Source organism: Rhyacophila brunnea, unplaced genomic scaffold, assembly GCF_057557595.1.
Source record: "Rhyacophila brunnea isolate RB1 unplaced genomic scaffold, BYU_Rbru_1.0 scaffold_4, whole genome shotgun sequence".
Lineage (NCBI taxonomy): Eukaryota > Metazoa > Arthropoda > Insecta > Trichoptera > Rhyacophilidae > Rhyacophila > Rhyacophila brunnea.
In genome coordinates, this window is record NW_028233068.1 from 12,386,535 (window position 1) to 12,402,482 (window position 15,948).

The 15,948-nt window shown below is 32.0% G+C and overlaps 1 protein-coding gene across 2 annotated transcripts in view; it reads right to left on the reverse strand.

The window, feature by feature from the left end:
• Nucleotides 1–1,713: 1,713 nt before the first annotated feature.
• Nucleotides 1,714–15,948, reverse strand: part of LOC147066914 (irregular chiasm C-roughest protein-like) — a 428,804-nt gene continuing 414,569 nt past the window's right edge. Inside the window, exons 15-25 of one of the 2 annotated variants that reach the window (XM_085954087.1) lie at nt 14,946–15,091; nt 13,838–13,988; nt 12,653–12,891; nt 11,073–11,219; nt 10,125–10,249; nt 8,432–8,649; nt 7,794–7,934; nt 7,526–7,618; nt 7,176–7,325; nt 6,474–6,548; nt 1,714–4,395 (exon numbers count right to left, since the gene is read on the reverse strand). In XM_085954087.1, coding sequence (XP_085810213.1) covers nt 6,511–6,548; nt 7,176–7,325; nt 7,526–7,618; nt 7,794–7,934; nt 8,432–8,649; nt 10,125–10,249; nt 11,073–11,219; nt 12,653–12,891; nt 13,838–13,988; nt 14,946–15,091 — 1,448 coding nt within the window. In that variant the 3' untranslated portion in view covers nt 1,714–4,395; nt 6,474–6,510. Of the gene's footprint in view, nt 4,396–5,641; nt 6,549–7,175; nt 7,326–7,525; nt 7,619–7,793; nt 7,935–8,431; nt 8,650–10,124; nt 10,250–11,072; nt 11,220–12,652; nt 12,892–13,837; nt 13,989–14,945; nt 15,092–15,948 lie in introns of those variants that run through there. The other variant, XM_085954086.1, reaches the window with a different exon arrangement.

A 15,948-nucleotide genomic window follows, 5' to 3' on the forward strand; every position in this document is an offset into this window, starting at 1 on the left:
CTACCAATTATTTTAATGCATTCGTTCGCGGTTTTTACTTTCGGAATATATTTCCATTATATGGATGCGAGTTTTCGAGCTCATTGGGATGGGACATTCTTGTGTTTTAATTTATGGTTACACCTGTCAGAAAAGGTTGAATATAATATAATGATTGTAGTTCGATACCCCAGTTTAATAGGGGAACAACTCATAAAACCTTGTTCCAAGATAATGGCGTTTTAATTTTTTGCAGTAATTCTCATTTTAATTTTAAAGCCTTGATTTCGATGAAAGTGTATGTTTTTTTATATTTAATTTAGTGGAATTCATCAATGCACAATGAAATTGTACATTTAAATAAAGAATTAACCAATAAATTTGATTATATAACGGAATTACTGATTAATCTTGGAAAGGGTTATTCGATTTTATGACATATTAAAGAAATTTTTGATTATTTTTTTTGTTGAATTATAAAGAGAAGATTGTTCTACATCAAATGGCATTCTTAACTCAAAACCTTTAAATTTTGAGTTCTTCCCCTATTGAAGTGTGGTATCGTATTGCATGGAAGGTGATAACAGTAAAATATGGGTAGAGGACTACATATTTTGAGATTTAACTTTGTTAAAACCTTTAAAAATGAAAAGTTTCTCCGAGTTTTAATTGTTACTGTAAATCTTCAATATTATGTTGAGATCATAATTTGAATGTTAAATTAGATAATTATGTATTTAGTAATATTAAATGCTAAATCTACTTTGACAAATTTCATATTTATGGTTAATAAGTAGATTAAAATATTCAGTCATAAGTAACAAGGGGTATCCATTTTTCTAATTGACTAACAATAGTAATTATTAATTTACTTCAACTATCAAAGACTCACGGGAAAGCTAACACAGGAAGGCCTCATATGATAATTGATACAATATTATAAATGAATTGAACTTTCTCATATACTTTTCAGTATTAAATAATAGTTTTCATTATTTAAAACCTGTAATAATAATCATTTCGTTAAATCATTAATTAAGACAAAGTCTTGATTTTTAAGAATATTCAAAAATAGATAGAGCTTGTGAATATAGCGTGTCAATATTCTGTATATCTTCACATGCTACTCCTATAAACCGATGCATCGTTCGAGCCCAATATAAAAATGATACGAGTACTTTTGAAGCGTTTAAGATTTTCTTGTTAATAATGTGTAAAACAATCACTGTTTTGTATTGCAGTGACTGTTTTCCTTGGAGGTGGACGCTTCGTTAGAAAGTCTCGAGGTTTTAAAAAGATCCGCATAAAGAAATTCTGACATCGTAACTATTGACTGAATTAGTTTGTCGCACAGGCATTTTCAAAAGGCGGCCTCCAAACCTGTCAGAGCCGTGTATCTAAAGCCGTCACTGATCCTATTTTGGCTTCATTTCAATTCCCTGTTAATAGAAAATACAAAATATCATATTTAAAATAAGCAAAATTCAATTGACATGATGATTAATTGATAATAATTTGATTTATGCTTTTTTTTAATATAATTTTTCAAATAGATGATAATAAAATTATATCAGGCTAGCCTCATCTTTCAGGTTAAAATGATTACGTTGAAAATATGATAATATAACAATAGCATTAATAATATTAAATTGACTGAAAAAATATTTTATTCTAATAATTATGATAACTTTCAACATTTTGATTATAAATTTCCGTATTTTTTTTTTTATTATTATGGCCATCAATTATTAACATATATTTTTTTAATTGTCTTCTACAAAATGAAGACAGTACAATAATATATTGTCCTACAAATGGAGACAGCCGACACATATTGACTTTGTAGTAAATTTTAAAAGTCTTAAATAATGCATCTGATCAACGATACAAATCAATCAATATTTAAAATATAAACCGATAAGAGCTTATACTCAATAAAATGCTCATCTCATTTAATTTATAGTAATATTTGTGAGCTGGCAATACGTAAAACAAAATTCCATTTTAAAATGTACCTGACATTACAAAAAAAAAAAAAAATGGCGCAAAATTTCATTAAATCATTTGCAATATTTCATAAAGACAACATAGGTTAGTTTAAATGGAGTCATTATTTTACACTTTCTTTTTTTAGTATTAATAATTGTAGTTACGACTTATGAATGTATCACAGGAAAGATCACTTTAAATCTAGACTGTCTCTAGATTGATTCCAACTTATCTAATATAAATTATATGTGATATCCACAGATACAGGATTAAGTCTTATGGGTAACACAGACCTGTCCATTTATTATTCCAGTGGTTAATGATATCTTTATATTGATGGGAGTTTATTGCTCATTGGAAGGAGAGAAGGACAGACTGTCTTTAAGATGAACTTAAAACTTGCAGGCAGACTGAAGAACAGGAATGTAGCATTCTTCGCACTGAAGAGTCTATTCAGATTTAAGCTATTGTCCACAAACACAAAATTCCACGTATACAACGTGACCGTGACACCCAATCAGCACAATAATGACACTAACGGAGAAACAAGAGAAGGCTGTCCAAGTATTCGAAAACAAAATTCTTCGAAGAATACTTGGATCGGTTAAAGAAAAGCTGAGCTCTGCGAACAAGTTAAGCCATCAATATAGTCAATTTCTTGAAGGTACGAAGACTCTTCCAGATATCATGGAGAACGATTGTGCAGTCGGCCATGGACCTGAGTCTATAGCACCACATTAAGTATGTATAGGGATTTGGTACAGCGGTTATATCTCTGGTAGAGTACACGTTGATTTAAAAAATATTCAAAATCAAATTATCTCATATCTTAGGTGAATACGCAAAATATGAGGTTTTTCCAGATTTCAGATAGTTTTGTTCTTTACATTGAATTAAAAAAATGTTTATAAATTGTCATTTGAAGATTGTCACGATGGCCGTGCAGCTTAAGCGCCGGCTTATAACGTCATGGGTCCCAGGTTCGAATCCTGGGTCTGGCAAATCACATATTGTTTTTCAATTGGTGTATGAGTCAGAGTATGGACCTAATAGGTTGAGCAAGTGGCTAACATCCATTTCTTGTAAAAAAAATCTTCGACTCTGTGGAGGCCCATATTATGATCTTATTAGAATCGGACATGATCATTTGAAGTTGTATTAAGTTGGTTCTTTAAATATTTGCTTCAAATCACCATTCAATTGGGAATAAAACAATTATTTTGATGGCATTAAAATACTAGTGATACCGCATGTAATAATAACCATAAACTATGATAATGTTTAAAATTATTAAAAGTTAGGCATTCAATGCACAATATTATTCTGCAGTAAAATTCATATTTATTTTGACAAGTTGGAATCCCTCTAGCTACTAAATTACATCTATTTTTATATCTAGGCCAATTTTCCATAGTATCTATGTAAGAATTCTCATGATTCCTAGTAACAATGTCTACTTTGACAAATCATAATCATTAAATCTATGAAGGGCATTAAAACCAGAGTGGCTGATCCTTTTTTTCAAAATGGCACAAAACTAGTAATTTAATTATGTTATATACCAACGCTTTAATGTAACAAGTTTTTTCGTATCGTATTTCTTTATAAAAGAAATACACAGTCAAAAATACTTTTTCTGATTTTAATTAGCAAAATTAATTACTATTTTTAACATTTTTGTATAATCAACATTTAAGATTCGTATTTGTTAATTACAAATACTTTAAAATGTAAATAATCAAAAAACTGTCTTTAAATGTAAGCTACGTATTTTTTCGCTAGGTGACTCTGGTAGATGAAGTATTTACCTCAAATGGCAAAATATATGAAATAGTTTATTCGGGAAATAAAATGGTTTTTCGATAATAGTTTCAAAGTCGTGACCTCTTGATTTTTGTAATGATTGTATGCATAAGTAGTGCGTTAGTTAAGTCACTCTGGTTTGTGGCCTTCGAATATTTGTTTATTATCAGTTAAACAAACTTAAAGTCAGTTAGTTAAACCTACTATCAATAGCAGGATATAGAAATGTTACAGAATACAAAATGAATGATACTGCTTTATTTATAAGTACATTAAACACAGTTGACTCTCAACAAGGCTGGACATAATGATATTATATTAATTAATTTAACATCAACAAGAAAATTAGGCTCCATCATTTACAATAGTTAGATTTAGTCATTAATAATTTCACACTAAGGAAGGACCAGCTTTAATTGATTGATTAAATTCGTTTGCCATTTCATAACACGTCCCAATTGTTCTAGAAACTACTTCTGAATTGCACGTAAGGATGTTTACATGTGTGAAACGAAGCAGTGAAAAAAACCTATCATCGTTTGCTCGATCTATGCCATGAATTTGATCTTCATCCATTTTCCACTGTATTTATTGTTCAACTTTATAATTTTTGTATTTGAGTCGCTTAGAATCATAACTCACATATTGCAATTTTGTCGTTTTTTAGTTAAATATGCCAAGTGATTCTAAATGAATTAATCTATATACCGAAAAATAGTTGAGTATTAAAAGTCAATTTAAACCATGTGAAAATCGTTGACAAAGTTCATTGTTGGTGTAATATGTCGTATATTTCAAAGAATAGATTTTTGTCACCAACGCCTTCCTAACCAATCGGAGAGCTCTATTTCTCATAGTATGCTGTATGTCTGCAACGTTAGGAGTATTAGGTATATATATTTAAAAAAAAAAAAGTTATTCGACTCTCTCACTCATTAATATTCTAGGGAGTTCAATACTGTTCTTCTAATTACAAAAAATAGTGCTCTGTTGGTTTTTAGCGATTATCTCAAAACTTGATTTTTGGAATATGTGAGTTATGATTCTAAGCGACTCATTTACTCTTTATACTATTTTCCTAATACTGCATCTATTTCATTGTTTTTAAATGTCATGTGAACGTTTTAAATTTATAATTTGTAAAGTTCACTATATTCAAATAAATAAATTTCTATGATGTTGTTTTCAGAATTCAAATTTAATTTGATTTTGTTACTATGTTTCTCAACTGAAGAGTTTGTTTAAAAAAGCATTCAGATTATTTCAATGCTTACAGGACGCACAAAAAATGTGTGTTTTTGCTAATCGCTTATGAAATGCAAATAACTCGTTAATTACAAAATCAATTAAAAGTGCCCGTAGCCATTATATTTAGTTTTATGAGTCTAATGGCTGTATGCAATAAAAACTGAAAGTGTTACAAAACTATTTCTTTTGACTTTTGCTATCTCGTTCGAATGAAGTCTCGCGAGACAAAAATATCCCACTGTGGAACAGGTCTCTGGATTTCAGCTGTATCTTTAACAACCGAACAAGTACATAGCTTTTAGTTCACTGTTTCGCGTCACCATGCATCCAAACTTACTCCTTTCTTACGATTTATTCCACATACTATTATTATCCTACCTAGCAAGTCTCATTAGTGATATTTCGATGCGGAATTTTAATATGTACAACCATCTCTAGTTTTTATTAAATTATTACAATAATCATAATAGTTTTACATTACCTACTTAATAAAAAAAACTTATAGATACAAATACTTTAAATAAGTGGTAATTTAATATTCACAATAATTCACTTTACATTCTATTTATTAGATCATATCAGACATTTTATCTTTTGACGGGCGCTATTTACAATTTTTTTTCGTACATTTTTAAGAAAATTTCAGGAAAAGTATTTTATTCATTTGGCGGAGTAGAACTGCATATTAATTTTATATTGGTAAGTACCCACTTACTTATACTGTGTTAAGATTTTAAATTTAGAGTTGCAATTTAGCAGTTAATATTTTTTTCAATAATATTTTATACAATCATGATAATACTACAGCAGTATCTGACAGGTCGCAGATTTTTAACGATACACGTTAAATATAAAGCGAAGCTCTTATTTCAATTGCTGTAATATTGATAAATTGTGGCTTAGTATTTCATAATTATTTAAACAGATGTCACTTAGTGCTTAATTTTTTAGATTATGCAAATCAATCGACAGTGGCTAGTAATTTGAGTTTAATAAGAGATAACTCGCGAAATTTGTATGTACGACCTGTCGATCACGGCGTCATGGAGTAAGATAACTCGCTGAAGGCTTAAAACCGGTTATTAAGTTGTTATATTTTGTTTGAATGAGCTGAAGAGACTGTTGTTTATGGTGTCTTCTATTTCCCTAGTTTGTAATTAAATAACAATACATCCTTATGGATATTATTTGAAGTGTTATTATCATCAGCACCTATATAATAATAATATGCAGTAATACCCCGTCAAATACTTCTCCCCTGAGCACCTTCATACCTTCCACTAAATTGCTATTCTCTTAAAATTAGTATGGTTGAAAGACAGTTTGTCTCTTCGTATCCTCTTTGGATTATCAAGATTCTTTATTACAAATATATGCGATAGAAAAAATACATGTAGACCGATGATTATAGATACAAATGGAAGGTTGAATTAGTTAGTTTAGAGTGATATTGCCTTAGAGATATTTTAAAATTAATTAATTAGCTTAGAGTCAAACGTGCGTTGCCAATGATTGCTGTGCTCCACTTCCTGCAAAAAATAATAAAAATTAGAGAAATTGTCAATGTTATAATACAAAAAAATATCATTTGGAGGCATCCCTCTTCAACAAAGAGTAAAATTATGTTGCGATCAGTGGCGGCCGGTGGTTTTTTAAATTGCAATTTTTGAGTAGAAAAATTAGATCTTTTCAGTGCTATGTTTTATTTGATAAAATATTTTGTTTTCAATAATTGTCTGTATACCTATAATATTTTATATTCAATAATAAAACCACGTAGAGAATAATAAGTCTTTCTTGATTTATTCTTGTGTATTTGTTTAAAAAACGATTTAATTTTTTCTTCGCTGAAAACTTTCGACGGAAGCCATCACATTTAATTATCTTTAGAAATTTAGTACTCCATATGAATAATGATCACTATTATTATTGAACTGCATTTTATAAAATAACAATTAATTGCAGAATGGAATTATTATTTTTGGTAATTTTCAATAATTTTTATTCAGCTGATGTGTATATTTTAGTATTTAAAACTTTTATTAAAATGTTAATTCAAAATTCGTCTGACTTTCTACTAAAACATTCAAATTATTACAGGTTCCATTATAACAATACCATATTCTGATGAAGTGTTTAACATGATGCAATATTACCTTTCTTGGTGAGTTGCACCATCTGAGCTGCAGGGTGCGCTGACGAGGGCGGAAGAATGTATTGCGAAGCGGCGTGGGGAGACTGGGGCGCCGCCTGAGGTTGAGCAACACCCCCTCCCCCACCTATTGTCGATGGCGATATGTGAGAATCTAAAAAAACGACAAAAATTGTAAAATTGTGCTACCAGTCTAGAATAAGATTAACCGAGTATAAAATTAATTGAATAATAATGATTAGGTAATAATGAATAATTACTAGTAATGAATTATTCTTGATTATTGACCAATGTCTATTATGTTTACATAATACATTATTAAAATGAAGAAAGAAATTGTATTAAGCTCCTTACTTGATCCCGATGGAACCATATTAAGAACAGAGTTTCTAATTGAATTGTATGGGGGCGGTGCTGGAGTCGCGGCGGGATTCGCCGTGTTCACAGCTGAAAAAAATTAATATATTTATTACACAATTGTCTATGGTTATGTATAATAGTGTTTGTGGGTTTATTACATGAATGACTATAGTAAGTTTGTTTATGAGTAATTCGAATAAAAGGAATTATGATTTATTAAATGGAAAGCTGAGAATAATTATTGCAAATAAATAAAACTCACTCAGTCCCCCTGCTGATCTAAGATAAGGGTTGCCATAAGTGGCTGCGTATCGAATGTCGATTCCGTTTGGCGCCAAAATGCTGCCGCCATTTTGTTTAAGTCCTCCATTTGGTTGGAGCATCATACCACCATCGTAGGTTGCTGTAAATTGACACAATTGTCGTATTAAACAACTACATTATAAAAATAGAAGGGAGTAAAGGTGTGCTTATTTATAATAATTTCACTTTTAACAAATTATAATTTAAAAATAACGATTGATAGATCAAAATGAAGAGGTATAAAGAGAAATCCGTTTTAAGTAAAGTTATAAAATGTATCACCATTTGCTATTTGCGACACATGTTTTGCTCACATGGTGATCAAAAAATTAAATTTAATCTCTTAGTCCAGTGCGTAAGGCAGTGGATTCTCACTCGGGGACTTCAGGTTCGATTTCCGGTGAGGTTACAATATATTTAGGTTTTCTCAAAGCCCTGGGTGTATGTGTGATCGTTTCACTATACTGTTGTCATTGGGCCTAATGGCCTATTGTAGTGTTAAAAACAATATAATATATTATATATATTTAAAATAAATATTTAAATTATTTAGGTACCTACTTAAATAATAATTTTTATATGAAATAGTGTTATTACCCGATCCAAGTGTTCTAATGATGCCCTGCGGAGTAGGCAGGCCAACACTGTTCAATGGATCGTTCACCGCTGAAGTACCTCTTCTTAAACTACTGTTTTGTGAATTTGAGTTGGCACCGTTTTGAATGTCATGCTGAGGATTTCTAGGTAGGCTTCCGCTAAGCGGCGACAGGTGACTGTTTAATTGGTTACTTGACTGCAACGATGACAGTTGGATTCTGAAAATGGAATTTAATTTATTATTATATCTTATTATATCTTATCTTTAATCTCATGATATGCAGTGCTTCCCAAACCTTTTCATAGCAAGGCAACCAAAATATGAAATAAATAAACTCTGTCCGACAAAAAACAAATCGTCATAAAGTTTTAAATCATACACATATTTAACAAAAACTATTAAATGTGCGTAATTTGTAATATCAGTAAGAGAATTGCAAAGAGCTTAGTCTGTTTAATCCGAACCATTAATTGACTTTGAATATCATTTCCCATGCATTCAATTCTCCTTTCTTTGATAGATGATGATAGCGGCCCCCCACAGAAACCTTGCAGCCCCCCAGAGGGCCGCGACCCATGAGGTTTCTAAGCATTGATATAGATGCTACTCAATCCAGGGGGCCGTTAAATATTGTAAATTTAGAAAAAAATAATATATAGGTACCCAAAGGTAAACAATTAATAATTATTCAAAATATTTTTTGTCAAATTACATATTAAATTAAATGGAAAGTTAGAGAGAAAAATCAATACCTACTGGTTTCACTTTTTATTTGAATTTTATAACAATTAGGTATACCCATCACTGTTTCAATAGTGCAGCAACGTCCCTAGACAAAATGCCGCCCTATGCAGCGCTAAAATGCCGTCACATTTTTTTTTATACTTACAGTTTTTTTATAATCCTTTCATGACTCGAATATCTAAGAAGTCGTATGGATACATTACTTACAACTTCTGCTTCAATACACATTATTACAAGTCCACGCTTTCAGATACATTTAAAAATATACCTGACAACTTCCAAAACTCGTGGGTGACTGGCAAACATTTTACACATACACAAAATTAAGTAAAGTGTGTATCTACCTATAATTCAAATATAATTCGCAAATCTGCACGTGTCATTGCCATTCACCAAGGAAGTGATATCCAAGAACAACGGAAGTAAACTAGAAATCGCAAACTGGACAAAAAAGTATAGTCCGATTAAAACTTGTATTGTAATTAATACATTTTGTTTCCAACCAGTGAGCTGTTTTTTTATTAGCAAGATATTTTCATTATTATTAAGTTTAGGTAGTTAGCTTTTTCTATATATTATGTCTAAAGATCGATTTGCCGCCTTTCATGTGACTGCCGCCCCCAAGTGACGCTCAATCTGCCTACCCCCACGGGACGTCACTGCAATAGTGCAAGGTTGTTTCTAATATTTTGTATGTTTCTATGTTACCTACTAGTATCATAATATGCTTGTATTATGGTGTACTTATACAAGCACAAGTCTTTAGTATAATAACATTATTATCCATAATTTTGAATACAGCCTATTGAATTTTTTACTTCATTTTCTTGGCTTAAATGCTACATATTATTATAACCTTCTAATATTTAAGCATGGTAACTCAGTGTAGCGACAGTTTCTTAAACTTAAAAATAGACTTTGGTTATAAATAATTCTTCATTTAAATACCTGTTAGCTGGATGTGAATCCAAGCCGGAGAGTACTGGAGACTGTATGTGAAGAGGCAACGGAGGCGGACTGTATTCTCTGCTGAAGTCTATGTACCCAGAATATCCATTATTATTGTGTCCATCCTATCAAATAGAAGGAAACAATTATTAATATACAACAAATATTGTTATCCCGTACATAAGGGGACGGTACCGAGTTATAGCTAATGACCTTAGGTGTCCATAATTTGAGGGAAGCAACTTAGTGCCATAACACACTGACGCGACAAGCCTCATATTGTGCTGTGCCGCACGCGGTATGAATTTGTGTATATTAAGTGATGCAAAACCAATGACATTATTAATGGACAAAGCACTCAGTACAGTAGCTAGCAAGTAAATTCGTGCATAGCGACATTCGCACGTGTATAGGTAGACGTCACGTAACAAAATTTCGCAATTTCCATTATGTTATCACACATCAGGAATTTATAGCAATATCACCTTTATTGTAATGGCATTAGAACAGTATTTCTATGTCAATGTTCATTTGTGCGAGCGATATTGATATGAAAATATTAATTATGCCATTCGGCAGACCCGACAAAAAGCATTGGGAATTTATAGCAATATCACCTTTATTGCAATGGCGTTAGAACAGATTATGCCATTCGGCAGACCTGACAAAAAAGTGAGTGTCATTTTTTTTTCCAGATGCTTCATCCGTACTAATGTCATTGTGCAAAACTCATTGATACGGTATTGCCGCGGGCGGCTTTACTTGGCGATAGCGGCAAGAGGCGACACGCTTGCCGCACACTCTTCCACTGTTTCAAAGTTTTGGAGTGTATCTACTTGCTACTAACTTTAGGCACTGACATTATATAGGTAGTTTAAAAAAAGAAGTTAATTCTTTGCAACAACAATATAAATGGTGTATCAATAAAAGTAAAGAGTATTTATTTACCTTAAATTCATGATTAGGAGGGAATGCATGATCTGAATAATCGTTTGAATATCTGGAGTACTGCATGAGCAATGCAGCTCTGTCAGCGGGGAGAGTCACTGGACCAGCAAGCGGGACCCCTGTTCTGTATTCCTGGCTGGAATACTCCTGAAATAATAACATACACATTGTAGAAGTTAGATATTATTACTATTCAACGCCAAAGTGAACATGTACAACAATGATTTTAGATGACTATTATGTCATATTTGAAGAGCGAAAATCAGTTTAAGAAATTATTTTATAATAAATGCTGTAGAGGAGGAAGGATAGATAGGGTAGTCATCAAAACTATATAATCAGTCAGCTGCACCAAGTAAAATAATATACTGTATACATACTGTATAGATACTACTGCTGGTATTTTGCAAACATGTTAACTTTAGCTCCTTGTTTAAAACAAAAATTGTTAACTTCACTCTAACCATAATTATTACAATGACAAAAATGATGTCATTTATCATGTGACCTAAGTTTTATATTTTAAAACGTTTTTAATGAACTAAATTTCAATGCGCACAATGGTTTCATCGTTTTTCCTTGAAACTGTGAAAATGTGAGTGAATATCGTTTGAAACTATAGAACTAATAATATGTAAAAATACAATAAATGTATGTTTATATTTGGGCAGTGACATCCTGTGTGGGTAGGCAGGTCATGTGTTGCATACGGGAGGCATATTATAAGGGGCGGAGATTAAAGGAACGGATACAAATATTATGACAACTTTTGACAGCAGTAGCGGTTTTTCATGAAGTAGAAGATGCTGTCACTTCATTAGAATGTATCAACATATTATTTAAAAAAAATAGTCAAATTTTGTAAAACATATCAGTGGCGAAGGGTGAAGGTAAGCTGTTAAGATCCGACATAAATTCATTAAGCCCTGCTTAATCAAACCATAATAATAATATATAAAAAATATTATTATATCTATAAAATATCCAAAATTATATATCATTTAAAGGCATAAATTTGGATATTCTATAAGGTAAACGCGCATTTTTTTTACTATTATCTATTATGGCGTGGTTTCGCAGGGTTTAATTGAATTTTAAAAATTAACCAATACCATCTGTAAATTATTGTAGTCTTAGTTCACAATGAAAACAAAATTCGTATAACTGACAAAGTTTAGTGTGCATTATTTATGTCGGATCTTAACAGCCTACCTCCACCCTTCGCCACCGATACATATTATAATGGCGGTTTATCGCACAAGCAAAATTTTCACAAGGGTGTGTCTAAACCCCACCTAAAACCACCACCGTTTGAGGGTAGGTTTTATGGAAATGATCCAATAGTGTGTATGCAATTTGATAATTGTTGGTGTATTTATCTGTATTTGAAACTGTAAATGAAAGAGGGTGGCATTTAAAGACTGCTTAAGGGCGCCACTTTGCCTAGAAGCGTACTGTATTTGGGACAACTGAAGAGTAATGTCACTAAGTATAAGGATAACTACACTTTTATTTATAACTTAATTTGTAATTCTGATTGTAACGAAAGAAAGCGAATGATATTATTTGGCTTAACTCACCGGATTACACTTATCCTCGACATGTTTGTTGAGGTCCAACTTGTGGTCGCTGATGTAAGATGTTCTGTCAACGCTTCCTTTGCCATCTGCATCCGCCATGACGTCTGGTCTCTTCCCTCGCGAGGCCTTGTTGTTGGAGCGCCGCTTCTTCAGGCAGAACACCAATATGATTGCCACTACGATGATCACTATTACGATGACGACGCCTCCGAGGACGATTGTCAGGATAGGCAGAGTAGCTGGAAAAAGAAGACACAATACTTATTGACATTGCTTTGCATGTCCTGGAGGCGACCCAAAACCACCAGTCCTCCATGTTATCCAGTCTGCGTCGAACAATATGTCAAAAAAACTGCAGAATGCGTCTCAGATAATATATTGTCGAGAAACGTTTTTTTCATTTGCAGTCTCTGAATGATTGAATAGTTTTTCCTGTGTTCTGTCCAAGAAATACGGAAGTATTCAGGGCCAATACGACATCCAGAAGCCATCAATTGCCTACAACGTACAAAAATATGGAGAGCACTAAACATCATTTTTGTGACAATTAAAATTCCCCGATCTTCCTACAGAGTGGTAAGCCATACCTGATGTGAAATTTCTAATTTCTTGCTTCCTGCCATCACATGGCAAACTTTTACGACAAGAATATTTTGTCTTCAATCGAGGAGCTGAGGATTAATGGGATCTAAGTCCATATGTAATCAATTTGATTAAATCGATTTCAAAGATAAATAGGTAACTATATGATTATAAATTTTAACGATTTTCAACATTCTGTAAATGAGCTATGGTTCTCAAATAATAAATACACTAGTCCTATTCCATGGAATAATACAGACATGGAGAGTACAGTAGTTAGTCATAAACATTAAAATTAGATAGGTAACAAATCATGCTATGGAAATAAGAACTAACTTCCTGAACACGTCAAAAATTCACGTAATGGGGAGTAACATGCATATAACTTTTTATGCAAAGTATCTAGTTACACGTTTGAATCCTTTTCACGTATGGTAGTTTCACATAGGTGTGGCGATGTTAAAACTGCTCCTAACCGATTTGGACTTAAATGTAACTTATCCTTTGGCCCTTAATTGTAAAAATATCGTAATTTCATAATAAATATTATTATTCAAAAGAAGCTAGTTTCATTTTGATTGATTATGAGTAAAATATACTTACACTGCGGCATGAGATTAATTTCCACAACATCAGTGCCATATTCATTAGTCACCGAGCAGTTGTAAAGGCCAAAATGCTTCTCTTCACTTTCTCTGATGACCAGGGTTGACATTACGCCGTCTACCAGCAAGTCTTCAAGAATTGAGTAGTCCTGAAAGTGAAATAACATAAAATAATGAGATTAGGGGGCTGTAATTTAGTAAGCGTTGATTTGCAATCTTTTAAAGTTAAGTTAAGTCTTTTAAAGTAATACAACACGACTTTTGAGTGCAGGGGTGCTATCTAAACTATTTTTGTTATTAAACGTTAGTAGATGATAAAATAATATTATAATGATAGCCAAACCACACGGCGCTGAAAATTGATGCAAACTGCGGTACCGCAACGCCAATTTTGCATTAATGATCAATACAATATCGTAAATTAAAATCAGAAAAATGATAATCATTAAAAGTATCGTCACCTGGTCCAACTTTGTCATGATTTCTTGACACAAATTTCCCGTTATCTTAAGTTTATATGTTAAATCTTTGGAAGCAATCCCCTCTCTCATGTAAGTATATCAATCAATATTAAATATATTGAAAGTTTTCATTCTTCCCGTTTTCTTACTTTTAGAGGCCATCCATAGACTGCAACCGTATGCGGTTTAGCATCGTGTGCCATTATAAAACTTATGATTTCTGTAGTATATTATAAGCATCCGATCATATCCGTTTATATCATACACTAACACTTACAAACTTAGTGAAATTATATTTTCATGAACAGAAATCATACGTTTAGTATGTATGGCACACGGTTCTAAACCGCATACGGTTTCAGTCTATGGATGACCTCTTAATTTGATCTCTGCATTCATTCTACTTACATTGCGTTACCGCACTAGTTTTACTATAAGACATTATTTTAAATCAACAGAAATACCGGTTTTGGCATCACATAAAGATCATAAATATTTTATTATTTCTTATTTCGATGATTCTAGGAATTGCTCAAAACTGAAATAAAAAAAATATATTTAAGAAGCTGTGTAACGTGACTTAACTCACAAAGTGGGAAAGGTTAATATTATTATATTAATTATATTAATTATATAGGTAATTACCATATCTACATTGGTATTAATTTCTTTCCCGTTGAAAATCCAACTGACCGCCGTCGGTTTTGGGACAGCAACTGCTCTGCATTCGATCCTTGCATTGTCACCAGCGACTCCTAACTGCGTCCTGTGGGATACTATGCTGGGAGGCCCTGAGACGAGACACAGAAAATATAAGTTAATTTTCCCTAATAATATTCCTTATTATGTTAACACTTTAATTAATTAGTACATATTGTTATAATGGTGAATATACTGAATTCACCGATAAAACGTTTATTTATGTGACTGTACGTTGAATGCGAAAAAGTACAATTCTGTATGTCAGTGTTATTTAAAGTGTGTGCTGCATCCTCGGAGGCTGTGAGGAACTTCAAGTGCGCCACATGCGGATCGAAAAATAATAATTTCAGTAAATTTTAATTGATTCCGCTCTTGCACGATCAATGATAGATTCGTATGGTTTGGTGACAGTCCAAACAATAATTACCAGTCTTCTCTTATCTCTGAGATCACCATTAGTTTTTTTTTTATCTTAGCTTTGTGTTCTTTAGTTTAAAAAAAAACACACATTTCTCTTTTATTTCTACATTTGTACATTATTTTCGTTTAAATTTTGAAAAACTGAAATATAACAACTACACAATTATTATTTCTTTGCAGAGAAGAAGAAAGCCTCCGTAGTCCGATTCTGATAAGAAAATTTTCGGTTGGCAGCTCAGAAAAGAAAAATAAAACTTTCGAATCTGATTATGAATGTATTTTTTTATTGACTGCTTAGAATATTCGACATTGTTTATTTAACCATTTTTCCCAATAATTATTGATGACATATAATATCGACTGTGTTTAGGAAAAAAGGCGTAACTCTCGATTTTTCGAAAAGTGCTTTTATTAGATATTAACAATATATACAACTAAATACACGTTCTGTAAAAAGGAAGAAAGCCGCAAATGCCGATTTATTATCTAAATTCAGGCTAAAACCCAAAACTTGAGCTTTATTAAT